The following is a 24,581-nucleotide window of genomic DNA, read 5'->3' as shown; positions in this document are numbered from 1 at the left end:
CTCATGTAAAAACATGCTGATTCCCAGACCATCGGCGGGCCAGATTTAGAAGGCGATTGGGCCACATCCGGCCCCCGGGCCTTAGTTTGGAAACCCCTGTTCTAAGCCAAGGATAGGTATAGGGAACCTGTGGCCCTCCAGATGTCGATCGACTACAATTTTCTCCACCCCTGACCATTTGCCATACTGGCTAGGGCTGTTGGGAATTGTAGTCAGAAACACCTGGAGGACACCAGGTGGGTGCAGGTGGATTTGTCACCTGCACAGCTTGGTCATGACATCACAAGGAAATTGTCACAGTGGCCGGAGTGGACTACTTCAGAGTAACGACGCTACGCAGCTCTGCATTTTATTCTTTTATTGGTGCTGCGTATTTACAGTGCTCAAGTCATTGCTATTTACACGGAGCGATGTTGTCAGTCGGTTTCAGAACCTCCTAATGGCTTTTGGCGCGTCTTTCTCCAACACAAAAGCTTTGGCAGACCCATCCTCTTGCCCCTCCTCTTCCTGCGTAATTCTGGAGTTGGGGGGATGGGTCTTCCCCCCTTACTTGCCCCTTCCTGTCCCACCTGGGACCCTGGCTCCTTTACCTTGCCTGAGCCTCGGACACGACTTCCTGCTTCCCCACTGGAATCGGAGCTCTCCCTGCTTTCCCCTTTGCTCGGGGACGGGCTTGAACTCAGGAGGGGAGGGACTTCGCGATATCCCTTGTCCCTCACATCCACCCCCCTCCCAAGCTCTCCTTCACCCCTCCCCAGGCCCCCCCCATGTGTCGGTGACGACTGGAAGCCCAAAAACTCGGTGCTCTCCGAGCCCGTTGGTGTGAACACCTCCCCCCAGTCCTGCGAGCCCCCCCCTTCCGCCTGGGAGGACGGGAATCCCAAAAAGTCCGTGGCGTCTGAGCTGGTGGGGGTAAAAACGTTCTGCCAATCTGCTCCTTCCTCTGACTGGGTGGATCTCGGTGACACCCATACCTCATCCTCTGGTTCCTCAAACTCCGCTTCCCAGCGCCATGGTGAGCTGCTCTCCCGTGCCTCCTCCTCCTCCCCCTCCCTTTCCATGTGCCAGGGCTTGGGTCTGTGGGGAAAGAGGGCGTGAAATTCTTCCACCAAGAATTCCTCCTGTATCTGAGTGGCTGGGACCCATTCATTCTGGGACGGTGGAGCATCCTCCCACGCCATGAGGTACTCCAGTCCCCCCACCCCCCACCTTGAATCCAGGATGGCCGTGGCCTCATTGAGTTGCTCCCTGCCTTCCCTCTCCCCCCCTCCCTCGGGGGTTAGTTCGCTGTCTCGGAGCCTGCTGCTTTCCCTGTACGGCGACAGCAGCGATCTATGAAACACTGGATGCACCCTCATGTCCTCTGGCAGTGCCAGCCTGTATGCCACCGGGTTTACCTGTTGCGTGACCGTGAAGGGGCCCAGCCTTTTGGGTGCCAGCTTTTTGCACCTCCCTCTGGTGGGAAGGCCCTCCGAGGACAACCACACCTTGTCCCCCACCCTGATGACCTCCCCTTGTCGCCTGTGGCGATCTGCCCCCTTTTTGTACGCTTCCTTGGCCCTCTCCAAGTGTTCTCTGAGCTGCTGGTGCACCGTCTCCAGTTCCTCTGCCCAATCCTCAGCCTGTGGGCCCTCCTCCTCCTCCTCCTCCCTCTCCCTCTCTGGGAAAGATCTGAGGTCGCGCCCGTAATTGGCCTTAAAAGGCGACACCCCTGTGGAGACGTGCACTGCATTGTTGTAGGCAAATTCTGCTAGTGGCAAGCGATCCACCCAGTCCGTTTGCCGCTGGCTGACGTAGCATCTCAGGTACTGCTGCAGAATGGCGTTGACCCTCTCCGCTTGTCCGTTGGTCTGCGGGTGTCTAGCCGTCGACAAGCTGACCTCCACCTGCAGGAGGTTCATGAGCCGCCGCCAGAACCTGGAAACAAATTGGCGGCCACGATCCGAAATAACCCTTAAAGGTAATCCATGCAGTCTGAAAATGTGATCAACAAACAGTTTGGCTGTCTCTTCTGCCGAGACTGCCCTGGCACACGGTATAAAGTGACACATTTTGGACATGAGGTCCACCACCACCAACACTGCAGTCTTACCCCTGGACGAAGGCAGATCTGTGATGAAGTCCATGGACACCACTTCCCACGGCCTGTGTGGTGTGGCTAAGGGCTCCAGCAACCCTGGTGGCGCTGCTCTGACCACCTTCGCCCGCTGGCAGGTGGTACAGCCCCTTACATAGTCTCTAACATCTTCCCGCACCCCTGGCCACCAGAAGTGTCTCATGACTAGGTGAGTGGTCTTGTCCCTTCCAAAATGCCCCGCTGTAGGGTTGTCGTGCATCTGCTTGAGGACCGTACGTCGAAGCTGGGTGGTGGGTAGGTACAGCGCACCCTTGTAGAAAAGCAGCCCTCTGCGTTCTGCAAAGTCTTTTGCCTGCTCCCTCCCCCCTCTCAGTTCTCTGAAGATGCGGTTGGCAAATTCATCCGCTGCCGTCAGTGCTGTGAGTTCTGCCTCGCTCACCACTGCTGCTCCGCAGGACCATGCCGACGGGGGGAAAATGTGCCTTGGGGCTGGTGGCGCCTCCTCCTCCATGTACTCTGGCTTGCGGGAGAGGGCATCCGCCCTGACATTCTGCTCCCCCGGGATGTAGTGGATGGAGAAGTTGAAGTTCGAGAAGAACTCTGCCCACCGTATCTGCCGCTGGTTGAGTACCCTGGCAGTTCTCCAGAACTCCAGGTTCTTGTGGTCTGTGCACACCTGGATGGGGTGCTTGGCGCCCACCAGGAAGTGTCGCCAGTGCTGGAACGCAGCGTAGATCGCGAGAAGTTCCCTATCAAACACTGTGTAGTTGCGTTCAGGCTGTGTCAGCTTCCTGGAGAAGAAGGCACAGGGTCTCCACTCCCTGTTGGCGTCCAGTTGCAACAAAATCGCGCCCACAGCTTTTTCCGAAGCATCTGTCTCAATGCGTAGGGGCGCGTCCTGCACCACATGGAACAGGTTTTGGTCTGAGGCGAACACTCTCTTGAGGCTTTCGAACGCTGCTTGCGCCTCTGGTGTCCACTTGAACTTCTGCTTGCCTCTCAGGCAGTCCGTGATGGGAGCCGTAACGCGAGAGAAGTTCTTGATGAACTTCCTGTAGAAGTTAGCGAAGCCTAGTAGGCGTTGGGCATCTTTGCGCGTCCTGGGGCTGTGCCAGTCCAGGATGGCCTGCACCTTGTCCTTGTCCATCGCCAGCCCCTTGTCTGACAGCTTGTAGCCCAGGAAGTCCACCTCTTTGGTGTGAAACTTGCACTTCTCCAGCTTCACATACAGGTGGTTCTCCTTCAGGCGTTGCAACACCTCTCTGACATCTTTCACATGCTGCACTGGGTCATTCGAGTAGATAAGGATGTCATCTAGGAAGACCAAGCATTTCCTGAAGAGGAGGGACCCCAGGACGTGGTGCATGAAGGCCTGGAAGCATGCTGAGCCCCCTTGCAAACCGAAGGGCATCACCAGATATTCAAAAGAGCCCAGAGGCGTGAACATCGTGGTTTTCCATTCATCTCCTTCCCGGATCCTGATCAAGTTGTACGCCCCCCTTAGGTCCAGCTTGGTGAAAATCTTGCCCCTGCGTGCCGCTGTCAGGAGATCATCCACTCTGGGCATGGGGAAAGCCACCGGCTCTGTCACCGAATTCAGCCGTCTAAAGTCCACCACAAGACGGCGCTGTTGCGTGTCTTTCTTGTCCACCCAGAAGACCGGGCTGCCCCCTGCTGCCTTGCTTTCTCTGATGAACCCCCGCTTGAGGTTCTTGTCGATGAAAGCGCGCAGATCCTCCAGCTCCTGGTCTGACATGGCGTACAGCTTGGCTGGGGGTATCGTCGCCCCTGGCACCAGGTTGATCTGGCAGTCAAAAGGCCTGTGCGGGGGTAGGTGGTCGGACTCAGCTTCGCTGAAGACCTCCTGCAGGTCCCAGTACTGCTTGGGTATTGCCTCACCCCCTTTGATATGCATGGTGGCCACCGTGGCTATCGGAGGCCCCTCCCCTGGTTGGTGCTGCATGCAATGTTCCAGACAAAAGTCTGACCCAAACGTGATGCACCTCTGGTGCCAACTGATGGAGGGGTCGTGGCGCGCCAGCCAGCTCATGCCCAAGACGATGGGGGGGTCTGAGATGGTGGTGACGTTGAACGCCAGTGTCTCAGAGTGCCTTCCCACCGTCATTCTCATGGGGGGGGTTTGATGTGTGATGGCCCCTCCCAGCAGCTCCCTGCCGTCAATGGTTGCCACGTGCAGAGGAAAATCCAACTGCAAAAGCTGGATTTGGTGCTCTTCTGCAAAGCTTCTCGAGAAGAAGTTGGCGGACGCCCCACTGTCAATTAAGGCGAGGACCGTCAGGGGATAGCCATTTGGGAGCGTGAGCGTCACTTCTAGAACCACTCCTGCTCTGGGAGGGGTGGGCTGGCTCTGCACCTCTCTGTGCGGGTGGGCGGGCTGGGGCTGTTGTCTGCTGACCGTGCCTGGCTGCTGCCCCTTGTCTTCTGCAGCCAGGCTTTCCCGTTTCCCTGCTGTGGTGCTGCGTCAGTGGGGGAGGGTACCACCGTTCCCGCCTTTCCTTGCCACTCCCTGCGATGTGGGCAGTCCCTGACGAGATGCTGGGGTGAGTTGCAGAGAAAGCAATTCCCGCCCCTTCCCTCCTTGCGTCTTGGCGCCGCTGGGGTTTGAAAAGCCCGCGCGCGCGCGCTATCAATCTGCATGGGCTCCTGGTCCTGGCTGGCTCCAGGCGTGGCTTGAAAGGGTTGTTGAGGGAGTGGCTTCTCCTGCGACCGTGGGAACCAAGCCCGCTTTGCGCGCGTCGCTTGCTTGTCGTTCCACCGGGATTCCTGCCTCACCCCCACCGCCAGAGCTGCTTTGCTCAGCTGATCCATAGTACTGGGCTTTGGACCTCTCGAGAGTTCATCCTTCACCTCCTCGCTCAAACCCAAGTAAAACGCAGCTTGCATGGGAGGCGAATCCAAAACCCACCCCAGTCTGTGCACCAGCATGGTGAATTTCGCCCAATATGCGCGAACTGTCATATTTCCTTGGCGTAAATTATGCAGTTCCTCCTTAGTCTGGTCCAAATGACTATCGGACGAATACATCGTCCTCAAACCTTCTAGAAATTGTTGGACATTTTTCATGCAAGGATTCTTGGTTGCGATTAACGGTCTTAGCCACTCCCTGGCTGCTCCGGTGAGATGTTCCACAATAAACGCTACTCTGTGCTCATCATCGGGGAACTCATTCTGGTGCAGCTCAAGAGCATACACGATCTCAGTCTCAAAGCCCTGAAACTCCTTCGGGTCTCCATTGAACTTGCTTACAAGGGTCCCTGCTCTCCTTCCTGGCAGCACTTGGACTTGGGGAGCCCCTCCCGCCTTGTTTTTCTCTGCATCCAGCTTGTTTTGGAGGTCTACCGCCACCGCCCTTAAATGCTGCTCTTTTTCCTGGAGCTCTCTCACCTGTTCCGCAAGTTGTAGCCGGTCGTCCTGGACCTTCTTAGTCTCCTCTTTAGCTGCCTTCAATTCTCCCTGCGCCTGCAGCGACAGCTGTTGCAGTTCTAGCTGGGCTTGCTCAGCGATCTGCCGCCACTTCTCCGCCTCGGACACGCTCATCCCGGCAACTCCAAAGTAGCCCAAAAATGATTAAGAGGTTGCTGTCACAGTGGCCGGAGTGGACTACTTCAGAGTAACGACGCTACGCAGCTCTGCATTTTATTCTTTTATTGGTGCTGCGTATTTACAGTGCTCAAGTCATTGCTATTTACACGGAGCGATGTTGTCAGTCGGTTTCAGAACCTCCTAATGGCTTTTGGCGCGTCTTTCTCCAACACAAAAGCTTTGGCAGACCCATCCTCTTGCCCCTCCTCTTCCTGCGTAATTCTGGAGTTGGGGGGATGGGTCTTCCCCCCTTACTTGCCCCTTCCTGTCCCACCTGGGACCCTGGCTCCTTTACCTTGCCTGAGCCTCGGACACGACTTCCTGCTTCCCCACTGGAATCGGAGCTCTCCCTGCTTTCCCCTTTGCTCGGGGACGGGCTTGAACTCAGGAGGGGAGGGACTTCGCGATATCCCTTGTCCCTCACAGAAATAAATGTTGCTCACCTCCAAGTCCAAAGCCCTGTCGTTCGTTTTCCACCCTCCATTGCCATCCTGATAGGACTCCAGCTTCTGTTTGGTCGCCGTCAGCCACTGCAGGAGATCTGATGATTTGTCATTAAATGTCCAGTGGGCTTGGACGTGGTGCTTGCTCTGGGCTGTCATGTTCTACAAAGAACACCAGGGAGAACCACATCAATAATCAGTCACAACAGAGATGTCTTGGTGGCCCTTTTAGTTATCTCCTAGGCCTCCCTGCATATTGCACAGTCCTGGGCTGGAACGCAGCTCCAGGTTTCATTGTCACTCCTTGAGATGGGGGAGAAATTTGGTTTGATGATTTTAAAACCACATGTATCAAATCAACACTTTCTAAAATGATATGAGAACCAAAACCACAGCTGAGCCATCCTTAAAAAACAATACACACTTATCCAAATGTTGCGACGCAATTTGCCAGCAAAACAGTGTTTATGGAAAAGCAGGTTTTAGGAGAAAAGGTGCATTAAAATGAAGATGTTATTGAAAGTAGAAATGGCAGGAAGTCAACATGGGTGGTGTAGGGTGTAGGGGGAGAATGGGGTTTTTCTTTGTGTATGTATAAAAGCTTTTATATGTGATGTCAGTTTGCATTGTTTGATGTATTGATTTTTAAATAAACTATAATTTAAAAAAAGGTAACATACAAAAATGCATTGCATTAGGAGAAAATGCTTGTGCACACAGGTTTGTTTATTGGGGTAAATTTGCGCTAAAATGCCTGCTTAAAGTGGTGTGATACTACTTTAAATGTATAGTACAGGTGGAGCCTTACTTGCAGTCTGTACACATTCACATTGCAATAAGTCACATTGAACTCAACTTTCTTCAGATTAGACATGAGTACAATTGCGCTGCAAGTTGGCGATGTGAGCAAACCATTTCCATAAATGAAAAATGTGGGTAGACCAAAGTAACATCTGTATCAGCAGTAAAATGAGATCTTTTTTAACCAGTATGCAAATGTTTAAAAGAACCCTTGCATATTTAAAACTGGCCACACGGTGGTGTTCTAGGAATAAAAATACACAATGCAACTGTATCCCTAGGGATGAGGGAGAACCTGCTTGGTCCGCTTTTCACAGTGGACCTAACCTGGCCTGATGCTCTCAAATGTATTTGTGGATTAGAACGCAACTCCCGGAAGGATTATGCCCGTCTCAGGATACTGCAGTGCATTTTGGGGGTGAATATGAACTTAAAAGATGTGGAAGGTGTATAGAAAGTGCACATTTTACTGGTGAAAGCACTGGAAAGTTTGTATTTCATGCTAGAAGTGTGCATAAGATGTGTACAAAATGCATACAATGGGTTTGAACAAGCCTATGGCTAAGTGACAGCGAGACCAGAATGGAATGAAATTGGTTGCTGCTCAGCCCATCCCTACATTTATTTATTTTTCTGATGAAGTAGGATGAAGCCCAGAAAATATATACTGTATATTAAATAATAATACATATTTTAAATAAATAAACACACCCATGCACACAGAAATATATATGTTTTTGTGCTGTAAGGCACACTTTCCCCCCCTTCAGAACCACAGACCTAAACAGCCAAACCATCATGCAGGGCAAAATCAAAAACAAAAACAGGAGTTCCCATTCATGGTGGTGCTTTAAAAAAAAGTCTTCCTAAAAGAGGAGTTTGACATTTACAAGCAACTTTATCCCTCTTGAAAACCCAGCCCAAATTTCTGCATTACATTTTTTATCGCCACCTTTAGATTTTGGCTGCCCATCAAACTAAAATATTGCAGCAAGCTTGTTTTTTCTTTTGAGAACGAGTGTAGACCTTATTCCCCCACCAACAAATCACAAGAGGCTAAATTGATACGTTATGTAACTTCACTGGTAGCGGCGCTATTTGTTTCCAGCGGTTATAATCCTCCTGCAATAACTGTGTGGATGATCTAGTACTGTACTAAGATTCTCTGCACAACAATATATAAAGGCCAGATCGATGCCTGAAGTGGTGGGGACAAGAAAGCTTTGGAAAAACACAAAGATGGATTTTTATGTCCCACGCATCAGCAGCCTTACAGCACTGAACAGAAACTTCCAGGTTCATAGGAGCAGCAACAAAAAGTTGCGTTTTTTAAAGGCGTCTTTCACCTGCATCTTATTGAGAGTGCATCCTGGATTGCTGTGGAAATAACTTCCACTGAATTCAGCTAGACTTAAAGGTAAAGGTAAAGGGACCCCTGACCATTAGGTCCAGTCGTGACCGACTCTGGGGTTGCGCGCTCATCTCGCATTATTGGCCGAAGGAGCCGGCGTACAGCTTCCAGGTCATGTGGCCAGCATGACAAAGCCGCTTCTGGCGAACCAGAGCAGCACACGGAAACGCCGTTTACCTTCCCGCTGTAGCGGTTCCTATTTATCTACTTGCATTTTGACGTGCTTTCGAACTGCTAGGTTGGCAGGAGCTGGGACCAAGCAACGGGAGCTCACCCCGTCACAGGGATTCGAACCGCCGACCTTCTGATCAGCAAGCCCTAGGCTCTGTGGTTAAACCACAGCGCCAGCAAATATGCATAGAGGATCAGGCTCCCCAGAAGCGAAATATGTGATCTTTAAGGGGCAAATGACACTTACTGTTAATTGTGGCTTTGCATTTGTCCTGAAACCACAGCGGAAAGTGTGGAGGCCCAGACAGGACTTGGCTGGAGGCAGCCATTGTAATGAAAATCTGTGCCCCCCCCCCGGCACTACTATTTGCATTAGCACAAATGAAAATAGCAACTGTGGGGTGGTGGGGGAGGTAAAGCAGTGGTGGACAGCCTTAGGCCAAGGGACCAAATGAGGCCGTTCAGTCTCCTCCATCTAGCCCTTGAAAGTCTCCCACAGCCACGCCAGCGTTTTTTGCCTGGCTGGAACATGTAGAGAAACAGCTGCAGCGATGCAAACTATGCCACAAAGCAAAACATTGAGCAGAACCCGATTTACCTCCAAAGACCTCTTCAGTATTTGATAGCTGGAGGAAAGCTGCTTGGTTTTATTAATCTGCGCTGGGTCGGACTGTGCGAGTTTTTCCAGATCTTCGATTTGAACAGCACACTCTGTCATGTCTCCTTGGATGACCTGGAGAAGATGTCACATTGCACAAGTTGACGCATGGGAAGTCTCCCTTCCTGGAGACATTTGCACTGAAAGCATTGACATCAGGGGGGCAGAGCTAGTCAGGGGGCAGGGCTAATATATGGCGGCATGAGGGGGAGGGACTAGCTGCCATTGGGGGTCAGGATTCTCAACCGGCTCTGGTCCCACCCGCTCATGAATAATGCCTGGTGAGGATTGTCATCATCATCATCATCATCATATATTACTTATACCCTGCCCATCTGGCTGAACCTCCCCAGCCACTCTGGGCAGCTCCCAACAAAATATTAAAAACACGATAAAACAGCAAACATTAAAAACTTCCCTAAAGAGGGCTGCCTTCTGATGTCTTCTAAAAGTCAGACAGTTGTTTATTTCCTTGACATCTGATGGGAGGGCATTCCACAGGGCGGGCACCACTACCGAGAAGGCCCTCTGCCTGGTTCTCCGTAGCTTTGCTTCTTGCAGTGAGGGAACCGCCAGAAGGCCCTCGGCGCTGGACCTCAGTGTCCGGGCAGAACGATGGGGGTGGAGATGTTCCTTCAGGTATACAGGACCGAGGCCGTTTAGGGCTTAACACTTTGAATTGTGCTCAGTAACGTACTGGGAGCCAATATATGTTATATGGTCTCAGCGGTCACCAGTCTAGCTGCTACCTGAGATCCTTTAAGTGGCAATGCCAAGGATTAAACCAACAGCCTTCTGCAGTCAAAGCAACTGCCCTGCACACTGTCACATAGAAGTCTCTTCTGTACATTACTATATATGTGTAGAAGAGAATGAGAGCCTTGCAAAGACATCAGACAAGATGTGCAGAGGTGCACATACAGAAATGGTACAGAGGTAAGGAAAACTCCTCAGAGTCTCAGCTTTCCAAATGAAGGGATTGCAATTAATTATCCTACCTTTCCTATGAACAGACAGGCTGGTGGACATGCTCTCTCTCCTTTTATCTTCAGAGCAACTTTGCAAAGTAGAATAGACACAAGGGAAGAGTGACTGGCCTATGGCTATCCGGTAAGCTCTGTGGCTGAGTAGGGATTTGAACCCAAGTCTCACAACTCCAGGTCCAATGCACTGACCACTACACTACATGGGATCTCTCGCTCCCGTGACTCCACAAAAACACCTTGTGCATTGATGGTGCTCTTTTGCCTTAGTAATGACATACACCAGAACAGAATTCTTCTGAACATGAACCGTCCAATTACCTGTAGCCTCTGCAGCCGGGCTTCTTTGCCCGCCAGGTCAGGCAACGGTTCCTTCTCTGCCTCCAACTTGGCTCTGATAGCAGACAATTTCTTCTGCAAAGGCTCGAAGACCACATCAAAGTCTTTATGCTGAGACACCAAAGCCTAACCGAAGAGAGAGAGAAGATTGCTTTTTTATTCCACACACTTTGGCATGATTCCCTTCCGCTGCTCCTCTGCCAGACTCACACACAGGCATTCAAGTGTTTCAAATAACAAGAGGACTCATGGTCCCAAAACACAGAATTCATCCCGTGGCCTAAGAGCAAAGTCTCACCTGCAACCTGATTTTGCTCTGAAGCAGACTTTTGTGCAGGCGTTCCGTTTCCTTTGCAGCATCAACTGCTTCAGCCAGGAGTGACTTTGCTCTCTCTGCCTCGAAAATGCTGCCCAGGAAATCTTTCTTCATCTGCAACATCATGAGCTGCTCCTTAAAGCGGGAGCTTTCGGCCAGAAATGCCTACAGGGGAGAACACATTTTTACATGAATAATTTGTACACTGTTTTCCAAAATAACACCAACCCCACAATTAAAGTCCAGCGCATGTAAAAAATGCAGCAATACGCATGAAAATATGAGAGCCCAGCATATAAAAGCCTCCAGGAAATGAAACATTTTCAAAGCCCATCTGAAAACAGGAACAGGCTGGGCAGATCTCTCTGAAGAGAAAATTCCCCAGCTGTGGTGCCAACACCAAAAAGGCCCTGTGTCCACCAATAAAATCCTTGCTTCCAAGTCCAATGGAATGTGATAGTGGATACAGTGGTACCTCAGGTTAAGTACTTAATTGGTTCTGGAAGTCCGTACTTAACCTGAAGCGTACTTAACCCAAGGTATGACCTTTGGGTTTGGTATTTTATAACTGTTGCTGTTCTTAGCTTGTTTTTAAAACTCCTAAGTTATTGCTTTAACTTACATTGGTTGCCACCGTGAGCTCACTGAGAAAAGGCTATGGTATAAATGTTCTCAATGATGACTGGTCAGAAAACAGAGCTCTCAGATCTCAATATCAGGGACCGGGTAGATTTGTACTAGTTGGGGCGAAAAAAATGCTACTAGCTATGGAATCTATGTTCTGTCTCCAACCGTTGGATGAAGCAGAATACCAATTTCTGGGAATCGCAAGTAGGGAATGCACTGCTGCATACAGATTCTGCTAGCAGCTTTGGTTGGCCACGGCGAGAATAGGATGTTGGGAATCGATGGTCCTTTGGCCTGATCTGGTAGGGAACTTCTGCTCTTAAGTGCACACACCAGTAACCTGGCCCCAGGCTGTTTAAGGCTTTAAATCTTCTATAGCTTTCAAACTGTGGCCTGGGATTCTTGAGTCGTTTATGAGAGATTGCTTGGTGAGAAGATCGTAGCGATGGGAATTCTTCCCTAAAAGACAACTTGTCCACCTCTAACCACCTTCATGGTAACCCGGAAACTACAACTAATCTAGAATGCGGAAGCTAGACTGGTGACTAGGGTGTTTAGGGAAGCTTTTAATGTTTAATAGATTATTGTGTTTTAATGTTTTGTTGGAAGCTGCCCAGAGTGGCTGGGGAAACCCAGCCAGATGGGTGGGGTATAAATTTTTTATTATTATTATTATTATTATTATTATTATTATTATTATTATTATTACTAGGAGTGGCCACTGAGACCATATACCACCGGTCCTGAAAGACCTACATTGGCTCCCAGTACGTTTCTGAGCACAATTCAAAGTGTTGGTGCTGACCTTTAAAGCCCTAAACGGTCTCGGTCCTGTATACCTGAAGGAGTGTTTCCACCCCCATCGTTCTGCCTGGACGCTGAGGTCCAGCGCTAAGGGCCTTCTGGCGGTTCCCTCACTGCAAGAAGCAATGCTACAGAGAACCAGGCAGAGGGCCCTCTCGGTAGTGGCGCCCGCCCTGTGGAACGCCCTCCCATCAGATGTCAAGGAAATAAGCAACTATCGGACTTTTAGAAGACATCTGAAGGCAGCCCTCTTTAGGGAAGTTTTTAATGTTTGATGTTTTATTGTGTTTTAATATTCTGTTGGGAGCTGCCCAGAGTGGCTGGGGAAACCCAGCCGGATGGGTGGGGAATGAATGAATGAATAAATAAATAAATAAATACTTATTATTATTCCTCACAGATACATTCTGCTGACTTGTGGAGAAAGGGAGGTGTGTTTCCATGCACAGAACTTATGGCTCTTATCATAATGACAGCCATTACTGCAGGTTGAAAACAAACAGGGTTGTTTTGCTGCACATTTTAATCATGGCCATTTATATTTTTATGTTTTAATGGGACTGTTTCATTGTGCGTTTTAATTATGGTGTGTGCTTTTAATTGTTCTGTATTTTAACAGCATCGGGCAATTGGTTTTTATGTTTCGTGAAATGGCTCGGGAGTCACCCGGGAATTAAGCAGCATGTAATTATTTAATAATAAATGTTGTCTCCTATAGTAGCAGAGAAGCGTTCCTTTAACGGGGGCTGCCCAGCGGGTTGCAGAAACATCAATGTCACGTCTCCTTGTTTTGTATGTGTGTGAACAAACAGGTCCTGTGCTTGACCAAGTTTTAGGCTTTTAGGTCCTGTGCTTGACCAAGTTTTAGGGTCTTGTCACCTCTATCTGATGCAGAAAAGCGTCTGTCAAGGCCGAGTCAGAGACATTCGCTGCCGTGTCCAGGAGCCTCTGAGCCGATGGCTTCCACAGCTGGAACTCTCTCACGGGGTTTTGAAAGCGCTGCCTCAGTTCTGTCTCAGTCTCGGTGCTCATTTTAAACGTCTTCTGCTTCAGGCTGCAAAAACAGACAGAGAACTATGCTACAAAGCTGAAGAGAGAGAGAGAGAGAGAGAGAGAGAGAGAGAGAGAGAGAGAGAGAGAGAGAGAGAGAGAGAGAGAGAGAGAAGGCATGGCTTCTCCTTTTAATTGGAAGCCAAATGGTCAATGCCCTCTGTGTTTTGCTCTTTTGACACAAAGCAGTTGAGTCTCTGCTTCATAATAAACCTGTTTTCTTGCTTCTGGGCAGCTGCCTCTGCCAGTCAGAGGATCAACAACCCCCCCCTTTTTTTTTAAGATACCAAGATGCACATTCCTTCCTGGTGCACCTGCCTTGTGGAATTACCATAAGCAGGCCTGTGCAACTGGAACAAAGATGGCTCGAGTCAGACCACTGGTTCGCCTAGCTCAGCATTGTCTACATTGAGATCAGCTGCATCAGTCCCATCGTCCTGTTCTCACAGTGGCCAACTAGATGCCTGTGGGAAGCCTGTAAGCAGAACATGAGTGCAACAGCGCTCTGCCCACCTACGATTCCCAGCAACAGGAATTCAGAGGCACAAAGCCTCTGGCAGTGGAGGCAGAGCACAGCCATCATGGCTAGTACTGTCTGGCAGTGGCACTCAAGAGGTCTCTCCCAGTCCTGTCCGGAGATGCTGGGGATTGAACCCGGGATCTTCTGCATGCCTGGCAGATGCTCCAGCACTGAGCTATGCCCCTTCCACTCCGACCTAGACAGGCAGAAACCAGCAACGACTTCCCCAAAACTTGCTGCTTTACAAACACTGGCAAAACACTTTTCTCTTTCCTCCCCGTTCTCTAGCTGGATGGAACCTGGCCAGATGCAGCTGCCAATCTTAATGGAGAAACATCTTTGCAGAAAAAAAATCTCCCTGATGTTAATTTTCCCTGGGAGAAACCTTTTGTAAGTTTTAGCTAAACACTAGAGACAGTGAGGGGTTTTCATCTCGCTTGACACCGCACAGCAACATTCTCATTTCCCTTTTTATACAATAAGAGGAGGTTGCCCTCAAACTAGTTTTGGAGGGCGGGAGGCCCTGCGACAACTACCTTTGCTGTTCTTTCTTCCGCTCCTGCCCCTTAAGGATTTGCCAGTTCCTGCAAAGCAGCGAGCTGGCAACAATCTGTTATTTCTGCGTTGGCAAACGTTGGAGTTTTCTTTTTCCTTGCTACTCCTCATTGGAAAGCATCCCAGACTTGCTTCCTAAAATCTGAACTGCTGCTTCGCCTTCCTGAAACGACCCATTTAATAAAGACAAACCTCTTTCAGCTTGCCAGCGTGCTCTGCACTTGACATAAGGAAGACAGCTTTTCAGACGCAAACAAAATTAACCGCGCCTTTGCAAGACGGATAATCTTTCCTCCAAGTCTGGAAAGGTGTAGGCTATATGCTCGTCACTTCCTGATTCCAGTTAGCCTGGAAGTACAAGTCTTTTGCCAAAGCTCAGGGGGAGAGGGAGAGGGAGAGGGAGAGGGAGAGAGAGAGAGAGAGGCTGGATTTCCTGCCTATCCCGGCTGAATGTAAGTAGGAAACAGGAGGTTGGCTATTAGAAGCTGGCAGGAAAGGTGTACCCAAAAATCTATGACAGGAAAGAAATTAGCCCAGCAAAACTGGAGAGAAGGGCCCTGTCTAGCAATTCACTACTCTTACTGCTACCTCTGTACTGTCTGTCTTCAAGGATGACAAACAAGGCACAGAACATTTCAAGACAAGGATTCAAAGTATAAATGGGCAGCCCTAACCTAGAGACTAACAGCACTAACAGTGACCTACAGAACAAGCTGGCTCTTAGGGCAGATGTCACCCAGGCAAGCAGGAGAAGTGGTTTTGCTCAACTTTCAAAGCAAACTGCCAACACCTGGCATTGAGAATAGACAGGAAGGAGGGCAGGATGCCATGCAAGGTAGCTAGAGGAGAAGCATCCTTCTTCCCACCCTCGCCACTGGAACAAATTATGTGATTTAAAACTGGCTGCCCACTGACTACTGAGCTAGGTTCAAGGCCTTTGTTTTAATTGGAAAAGCCCTGAACAACTTGGGTCCAGGTTATTGTATGGACTTTCTAAAGAATATCTTAGCACCATCGCTGAGATCATCTGTAGGAGTTTCAGTGTTTGCCTCCCAAGTTTTTATTTATTTATATTATTATTATTACTACGTAAAATTGATATACCGCTTGATTGTAGGGTGGAAAAACCCTCAATTGACACCAACATGAAACTGAGCCTTCGGTGTCACTGCCTATTCCTGTGGAAAGCAGGTACTTTCTGCATGAACTTTATAAGGTTTGTGGGGGGAAATTCCTTGCTGCCAGGCTTATACAGAGATGTAAGAGGGGGGTGGGGACATTTCCCACAATAGTCAGCTGGTGATCTGCTTTAATATTTGTGCGATTCCTATTATAGTTTAACCGCTTTGATATTTTAAAATGAAATTACAGTCTGTTTTGGCTCTAAAGGCAGGCGAGCTGGGTTAAGCAGCAGAAGATGGGAAGCTACTATACCCTAAGTCAGACCACTGGTCTTTCCAGCTTCGCATCGTCTATATTTACTGCCATTGGCTGTGCTGGATTTTAGACAGGGATGTTTCTGAGCATCAACCTTTGTGAGTCTTTCTCCCAACTAAATGCTAATGATGTGCTCCAGCACCAGAGTAAGGTTGGAAAAGACCAAAAGGCTATTTAGGTCACATCCCAGGTATGTGGCAGGACCATCCAGTACTTCAAGGAAGGACCAGAGTTTGGTGAGAGAGCAATTTGCTTTGTAGGCCCTAGATTTCATCCCTTGCCTCTCCACACAGGGCTGAGAAGCACCCTTTCCAAAATCCTTGTGAGGTGCTGCCATAAGACTTATTTTATCCAATAAACATTTCTTCCTAAGTAAGGACATGCGGTTAAGGGTCAGCAGCAAAAGGAAGACTCTTGCCATCAACACTTTCCCCATGTGTCCAATAATGGGATCTCCCACTTGACCTCTTTCTGCTACAGAGATGGACGCAAGGACAACGGTCCATCTACTATAGCACCCTGTTCTCACAGTGGCTGAGCAGATGCCTCTGGGAAGCCTGCAAGCTAGACATGAACACAACAACACTCTGCCCACCTGTGATTCTCAGCAAGTGGTATTCAGAGGCATAACACCCAAGGCAGTGGAGATGGAGCACAGTGAATATATTGTGCTAGATGACCCAGTGGACTGACTTGGTGTACCGTAGCTTTGCACGAATATCCCACCAAACAGAGTCAGGTGCGAAATAGTGATCCATGACATTTTGCTGCCTGGATAGAAGCCAAATGGTTCACCTCCCCCCTCCACCATCCCATTTGAATCAACTCTTCCCAGGTATAGATTATTTTCCATGGCTACTCATCCCTGTCCTCCTCACCCCCCCTCGAAATACCTTTGATATTCCCGTATTAGGCCTATCATGCTTTCGGAAAGTGCTTGCGTGTCTTGCGAAAACCTGAACAAATCCTTCAGTTGAGCCTTCAGTCTCTCAACCTTTGATTCCTCTGCTGCGAGAGTTGCCTTTGCTGCCTTAAAACACAAAGGTATTATGATTTAAAATGCACACACACACACACACACACACACACACACCCCAAATCAATTTATCCTACTGGGTTCATTTGCATATATTTTTATTCTGCACTTGCAGTATCTAGAAAAAGACAATTTTCTTGTTCCAAATTGCTTCCCTATTGGTCTTAAAATTCCCTGAGCAAAACAAGTTTGCAAACTTCAATCAGATGGGCATGCATAAGTGTAGATAAGAAAGCCCTGCCAGATAATACGGACTTAACAATTTCCTTGTTCCCTGTCTGCCCCTGACAAATAATCACTCACCATGAATTTTCTCCACAGAGTGATTAAGTCTTCGTCACCTCTCACTCTGTCATCTGGTTCAAAGGTGCTTCCTAATCTCTTCAGGCTTTTACGGCACTCCTGGACCTCGCCTTCCAAGAACCTGGCTTGCGAATGATAGGCGTTTTCAGATTTAAGGCTCTTCAGCAGCCTCTCTTCTTCCTCGGTGCTGACCACCTTCAGCTTCTGCAGGGCTTTCTTCAGGTCCTCAAGCTCCTCTTTCAACTTCTCGGCTCCCAGCGGGGAGGTGTTCTGCATCACACCTGTAGACTGAGCTTCAAGATGTCGCCATTTCTTTTCCCCACTCTTCACATCTTTGGCAATGTCCTACAGGAGAAAGGGGTTCAGAATGAGTTGCAGAGAGGGACAAGGTTGCTACTAGGACATCACAGGACTAGTTGGACTAGATGACCCTCGGGGGTCCCTTCCAACTCTACAATTCTACTACTACTACTAGGTACATAGGAAACTGCATTGTTCTGAGTCAGACCCATTGGCCCATCCAGCTCAGAACTGTCTGGATGTGGATCTCCAGGGTTTCAGGCGGAATTCCCTACCTGAAGAAGCCAGGATTGAACCCGGGACCTCGGTTCTGCATGCAAGGCTCTACCCACTGAGCTATGGCCCTTCCCCAAATAATGCTAATAAATACTTCGTTTTAAATGCTCTTCCTCCCGGAGTTGTCAATTTCCATTTTTAAAAAAATACCTAGAGTGCTTCCAGGTTGTAGCTATTTTTTGGCTGCAATTCAATTGCATACCAGCAAATTCAGGTTGCACGAGTACAGTTGACCGGGAAGTCTTGCGCAACAAACCCGCTTCCCCAAAAGACTGGACGCTTTGCTCTGAGGAAAGTGTGGGATAACACTTGCTTTGACGCAACACCATCTAACCTGCCCGCAAACAAACCAGAATGTTACTTAGTCAGCTTCGTCTTATCTCCCTGCAAGCAAATCAGGATGAATGCCCAATGAGCAGGTCATGTGGTAGAACACCAAGTCAGTGGTCAGAGCAAGGGACAGGTCAGTAGGTGGAGCCAACATGGGATTTAAGTGGCCACAGGCAGGGCCTGCTGTGTTTCTGTCTGATGGGCTTGGGTGGGCTTACTTAGAGGCAAGGAATTGTGCTCTGAGCAGTAACATATGACCAAGTCAACCCCCCCCCCCCGAATGCCCCCAGTGTAGCGCGGCTCCAGGACATTGCAGGAACTCAAGGATGCCACATGAAAATGCCTGTCCTGCCTAGTCAATTTCTGGCACATTCAAGCGTTGAGGGCTCCAACACTGGTACAATATTTCTTCTTTTTTTAAAAAAAATAAAAATCCTCACAACAAACATGTGAGGTAGGCCAAGCAACTTCCCCTAGGCTGCCTTGTGAGCTTCAAAGCTGCAGAGGGGCGGGATCTTTGAAATGCATGCTTCTATTTGGGTGGAACATATGAACTCTTTCAGAGCATGCATTTAATACACCTGTTCATGGATGGACGAGGAAATAGGAGTAAAGCTTTCCGCTCGCAACAAAAAGCCCCCGACACTGTTCAAGTACCTGCAATGACTTAATTCTGTTCTCTGCTGGCGATTTTGCTTCTTGACTAAGGCAGGAGTTTAATCTCTCTGTCACCTGGGTCAGCCACAGCTGAAACTGGTCCACGTTGCTCTTATATCGCTCGTGTTCCTTTGTTATCTTTTCGAGCAGCTGCACTCTCCTCTGTAAAAAGAGAAACATAAGAAATGGGGAAAGCGAAAGTTATCTTTGTCCTCATACTTTGCATTTTTGTGAAACCCAGAACACAAAGAGCCTGTTCTTCTCCCTTTGCCCCTTCTCGTGCGCGCACACGCACACACCCTTGTCACTTGGCTGCTTTTGGGAATTTTGAAACAGTTTGCTGTCTTCAGCTCAAGAACAAAACAGTGTGTCCCAGGCCTGAGGATGCTGTCATTACCAAGCACTTAATTAAATGAATGCAAGGTTTTCAAGGGCCTTGTGAGGTCACAGTCTTTCATTCTCTAGAAAAGAAAAGGCGAGATAACAAAAGAAAGGCTTAGCACGCCAAAATCTATCTGCAAAATATCCATGCTGGATTTCCACATTTTATACCCACAATTTCAAAACACTTCATCCATGGAAAAAGAATGCACTTTAATGCTGCTTACTTAGCTTTTGCACAATTTATTATGTGGATGAAGGCCACAGCCACCAGGGGGCCTGTGTGGGCCTTCCCATTTTCTACCGTTTTTTTGCTTATGAAAATACAAGGAAATCATTCTGCAATACTTTCTCTACTCAAGCGCTGTGGTTGACTGGGATTGCACACTGGCACTTGTGCAGTTTCGGTGTTAACCGTCTAACTGGCTGCAGCTGCAACCTTGTGCCCGACAAGAATTTCTTCCGAGTAAACCTGTAAACAGGCTTGCACCTTGCACCTTTATTTCAGTCCGAGGGTTCCGCTTGCCCGTCAATGAGACCTAGGGCTTAGCAACATTTTCTCTTGCCATGCTCCTTTCCCACTTAGGGAAAACGGCTCTGTAGCACAAAATCGGAGCAAATGGCTATTTGGGATTTGCTCGGATTGCCATTTGTTCCTACCTATCGCTAAAGATCGGGTTTTTCTATTGGAAAGGAGTGGAGCAAGGGGAAAAGAGCTGGACCATAAAGAAGGCTGATCGCCGAAGAATTGATGCTTTTGAATTATGGTGCTGGAGGAGACTCTTGAGAGTCCCATGGACTGCAAGAAGATCAAACCTATCCATTCTGAAGGAAATCAGCCCTGAGTGCTCCCTGGAAGGACAGATCGTGAAGCTGAGGCTCCAATACTTTGGCCACCTCATGAGAAGAGAAGACTCCCTGGAAAAGACCCTTATGTTGGGAAAGATTGAGGGCACTAGGAGAAGGGGACGACAGAGGACGAGATGGTTGGACAGTGTTCTCGAAGCTACCAACATGAGTTTGACCAAACTGCGGGAGGCAGTGGAAGACAGGAGTGCCTGGTGTGCTCTGGTCCATGGGGTCACGAAGAGTCAGACACAACTAAACAACTAAACAACAACAACATGGAATTGTTTTCAAACATTTGTATTGCTTTACATAATGGAATTTTTAAAAATATATATATATACAGAACTGGTTTTACATGTTTTTCCACTTTTCCTGTTTTATAATTGTTTCATATTTTATAACAACAGCAGCAACAACATATTGTACGTTTGCCACCCACCCTCTTCCCACAACTCACCTCTCTTCCCCTCCAACATTATACAATGCACATTCTTTTGCAATCCAAGAAAATCTTTATTAAAAATTATTTCAAACAACAACAGCAATTTTATTAGCAATTTTATTATTTGTACCCTGCCCTTCTGACTGCCTTGCCCCAGCCACTCTGGGCGGCTTCCAACAAAATACAAAAACACAGTAAAACATCGAACGTTTAAACACTTCCCTAAACAGGGCTGCCTTCAGATGTCCTCTAAAAGATGTCTTCTATTTTATTGTTGTAGCCTTATGGTAAAGGTTGGGTAAGAAATCAAACATATAAATAGGCAGGCTTTTGAAATGTTGTGATACATGGATGTTGAAAAACAACAGATCAAGGTTGTTTCTGAGTCCTGACCTGCTCCTCATCTCATTTTTCGTGATTAGATTTTCAGGTGCATTTCTGTAACCATGAGAACAGGTTACTTAGAAGAAGAAAGCAAATGAAGTTTGCATGTTTCAGGGTTTAATGAGACACTATCTCTTTAGTCAGTTGGCCTTTTTGGTTTGGCTCTGCTATAATTTATAACGATTGCAATTTCTCAAGGCTTTTGAAAGCTTAGCTACTTGTCTTCTGCACATCTATCAAGAGGATCCAGACTATGGCATTTCTTGTGGAACCAACCCAAAGGTCATTGTCAGGCACACAAGTTGAGAGTTAAAATGTTATGACTGTGTTATTTGTGTTTGGTGTTTCACGGACGCAATCTTTTGTCTGGAACATTGTGTACAAAAAGAGATCCGAAATAACCAAGGCTAAAATGGTAAAAAGTAATCAATGCAAAGTGATGCCAAATGAAATTCTAGGTTGTTTGTGCTGCTTTCCTCACCTGAACCAAGACAAACCCAAACTTACCAGTTGGATTGCAGTGGGGCACGTGTTTATTTGCAGTATCCTGCATGAAATAAGCATTTCGTGGGCGTGATTCTAAACCAGTGTACATAGCAAGGGGCTACACAGACTTGTATGATTGACTCTGTTTTCTATTTCTACCTATGGTCCGCCAACCCTCTCAAGGTGGGGCCACCCTCTGTGCCGAGCCTAGGGAAGTGGGAGCCATCTTCTGAACCAGGCTGGGTCTTGTGGGATTGCCCAGAAGCCTTTGCACTATCATGAGGCTTCTTGGGAAGTGGGGACTTCCCCAATATAAGGGGGTTCCTGCCATGAGACCTGTCCCCCCCCCCCCGAGTCAGATCCCTTGCTGGGAACTTGGTTGGTACACTGGTTGACAGGGCTGGAAAGGATTTTGCTCATGCCAAACTGGCATGCAGTTGTGAGTTTTTCACTTTCCCCCTCAGCAGGAGCTCTGTTGGGACATTTGATGGGAAAAAATCTGTTTCTTGTCATAACTGTGGAGCAGGGAAAGGCACCAGGCAGTGCGTGGGGTCTTGCGGGCAGTGCATTAGACAGCCGTAGCTTGAATGTACAGCGGGGATGGCTTTGTACGGCTCAGCCAAGCTGGCCAGTGAAACTCACATACTTGGCCTGCGCCACAGTGGGAATGTTACACTGGGAACGTCCAGGAGGGGACCCCAGCAAATCAGCTGGGGTGGATCATCGGGAAGCCAGTCATTATTCCTGCCCATGCCTATACAACCCTGAATATTGCTGTAGCAAATAAAACTGTTTTCACTCACAACTGCACTCCACATTTCAAGCATCATCATACCACTTGAAACAGCCACAGTCTCCTTCATGAAGAATCCTGAGAAGTGTAGTTTGTTATGGGTGCTGAGAGTCATTAGGACAGCCCTGTTTCCTGCACAGAACTACAATTCCCGTAACTCATTGGAAAGAGGGATTGATAGTTAAACCCAATGCTTTTTTTCTATATAAAAAAATGCTTACGGGTACTCTCATTTTCCTACTCATATTGAAATACTGCCCCTCAATGAAGCCAAACTTAGAGTCACAAAATGTTTAGGGGTATGCGTTCCCCTGCTCCCCCACCCCCGAAAAAGCACCTGTTAAACCACTCTGGGAACTGTAGCTCTGTGAGGGGAATGGGAGTCTTCTAACAACCCTCAGCACCCTACAGTTCCCAGGATTCTTTGGAAGAAGGCATGCCTGTTTAAAGTGATATGATACTGCTTTAAATGTATAGTGCAGATGGGGTATCAATCTCCCATTTGTTCCACTCCTGGGATGAGTCCCGGGCCAGCCAACCAGAGCTAGATGCAGAAGGCATGCACTTAGAATTTAAAAAATCATGGACCGGGGGATTTGATCTGAGCACCAGAACTGAACAGAACTCACAACCCTTTTGCACAAAAATCCACCCCTGGTTCCTTAATTTCGATAGAATAATTTAGGATGCAGGAGGAGTCATTTCCTTGCTGCTATTGTTAAGCAATTGGTAGTCAGAAATCCCTACTGATCTCCTGCAAATCATCCAGGCTTTCCGCCCATTTCCAGTTACCGCCCTCATTGGTCATTCTGTTGGCCTCAGTCAGGAATGTACCAACTAACTGCTATGAGACCGGGTTCAAGTTACACAGAGAAAACACCAATGATGCCTCCCACTAACCTACACTGCAGTAAAGTAGTGAAATATCACTTTTCAGCTAAGACAGGATGTCCCCTGAGTGGTTATTTACATTATTTCAAGAGCAAATTGCCAATAAACCTTTTAGGCCGTTTCTGGCTCAACTAAATGGAAAGGAAACTGGCAGGAAACTCGTAAAGTTGTGTTTCAGTAGTTATAGTTCTTTTTTGTTTAAAAAAAATTAAGGAGAATGCAGCCAGGAAGAGTGAGAATACTTTTTTGGCACAAAATGGGAACATTAGTTTGCTCCCAGTGGTGAGCAAGTGAAACTCTGGCTAAACCAATTCTGTGTAAGAACTGAAATGCTCAGTTTAAGAGAGAGAGGGACTGGGAGTTCAATTGGGAACCAGAAGTGTCACTATAACTTCATTGAGCATGCAACCCCTTGGAGGAACCAACATTAGACTTCCTGTTGTGCCTACTGAACTGGAGATGATGATTATATCAGAAAGTTTTTAATGTGGGATGTTTTGCTGTGTTTTTATTACCTTTTTATGTAGGAAGCCGCCCAGAGTGGCTGCGGCAACCCAGTCAGACGGAGAGATTATAAGTAATAAATTATTACTGTTACTATCACTTGTGCTTTAATATTCTTGCCTTTTCCCACCCTTAGTTCCCTCCTTACCTGTGCTTCGTCCTTGACGTCTGCGTATTCCTCTTTCATCTTCTTCTGGATGTCCTCATCAACACTTGGGTCCCCAATCCTGTTGTAGAGGGAAGAGGCTTCTTCCAGCAGCCGTTCCAACAGGGCTGACTGGTTTAGAACATCGTTCAGCAGGACCTGGGCATGGCTGAGCTGCCACTCTTTCTCCTTCAGGCCAAGCTGCAGCTCTATGTCAGGCTCCAAAGTCACCTTCATGTTGTGAATCCATACGTAAAATTCGTCTTGGGCTTTCAGGTATTCGCTCCAGTGCAGCCACACCCACTCAATACGGCTACAAAAGGATACATAAAGTTGGGTTATGGGGGCGAAGGACCTCTTACGGAGCAGTTGGCCGTGTTTCCTTCCCATACTGCTGTTGTCACTATGGTTGGTCTCCACCCCCATTGTTCAGCCCGGACACTGAGGTCTCACTGGTTCCCTCACTGCGAGAAGTGAGGTTACAGGGAACCAGGCAGAGGGCCTTCTCGGTAGTGGCGCCCGCCCTGTGGAACACCCTCCCATCAGATGTCAAGGAAATAAACAACTATCTCACTTTTAGAAGACGTCTGTTTAGGGAAGTTTTTAATGTTTGATGTTTTAATCGTGTTTTTAATATTCTGTTGGGAGCCGCCCAGAGTGGCTGGGGAAACCCAGCCAGATGGGCGAGGTATAAATAAATTATTATTATTATTAGTCCTTCAGCCCCAGTGGGGAACCTCCAGCTTGTGAAGTCTTCAGCACCAGGCTCTGTTTCGTGGATCTCAGGGTTCTATTAAAACAAAAGGTAGGTCCCACTAGCCAGGTCCACCTCTGCTAGTGCATCATGGAAGATGGAGCAAGCTTGTTTTCTCCTGCTCTGGAGGGTAGAACTGGAACCAATGGCTTCAAGTTACAAGAAAGGAGATTCCAACTCAATAGCAGGAAAAACTTTCTGACAGGAAGAGCTGTTTGACAGTGGAACAGTCTCCCTCGGGAGGTTGTGGGCTCT

General features: G+C 48.2%; 1 protein-coding gene across 3 annotated transcripts in view; it reads right to left on the bottom strand.

Moving 5' to 3' along the window:
• SYNE3 (spectrin repeat containing nuclear envelope family member 3) overlaps positions 1-24,581 on the bottom strand; it is an 88,564-nt gene that overhangs the window by 31,595 nt on the left and 32,388 nt on the right. For all 3 annotated transcript variants that reach the window (XM_035106636.2, XM_035106607.2, XM_035106627.2), the window contains exons 5-13: positions 23,576-23,885; positions 18,698-18,859; positions 17,135-17,479; positions 16,689-16,825; positions 13,113-13,287; positions 10,785-10,967; positions 10,469-10,612; positions 9,105-9,239; positions 6,124-6,285 (exon numbers count right to left, since the gene is read on the bottom strand). In XM_035106636.2, coding sequence (XP_034962527.2) covers positions 6,124-6,285; positions 9,105-9,239; positions 10,469-10,612; positions 10,785-10,967; positions 13,113-13,287; positions 16,689-16,825; positions 17,135-17,479; positions 18,698-18,859; positions 23,576-23,885 — 1,753 coding nt within the window. The remainder of the gene's footprint in view (positions 1-6,123; positions 6,286-9,104; positions 9,240-10,468; positions 10,613-10,784; positions 10,968-13,112; positions 13,288-16,688; positions 16,826-17,134; positions 17,480-18,697; positions 18,860-23,575; positions 23,886-24,581) is intronic.

This window comes from Zootoca vivipara, chromosome 1, assembly GCF_963506605.1.
Source record: "Zootoca vivipara chromosome 1, rZooViv1.1, whole genome shotgun sequence".
In the NCBI taxonomy this organism is placed as follows: domain Eukaryota; kingdom Metazoa; phylum Chordata; class Lepidosauria; order Squamata; family Lacertidae; genus Zootoca; species Zootoca vivipara.
The sequence above is the reverse complement of the archived record's forward strand: the minus strand, read 5'-3'. Positions and strand labels throughout refer to the sequence as shown.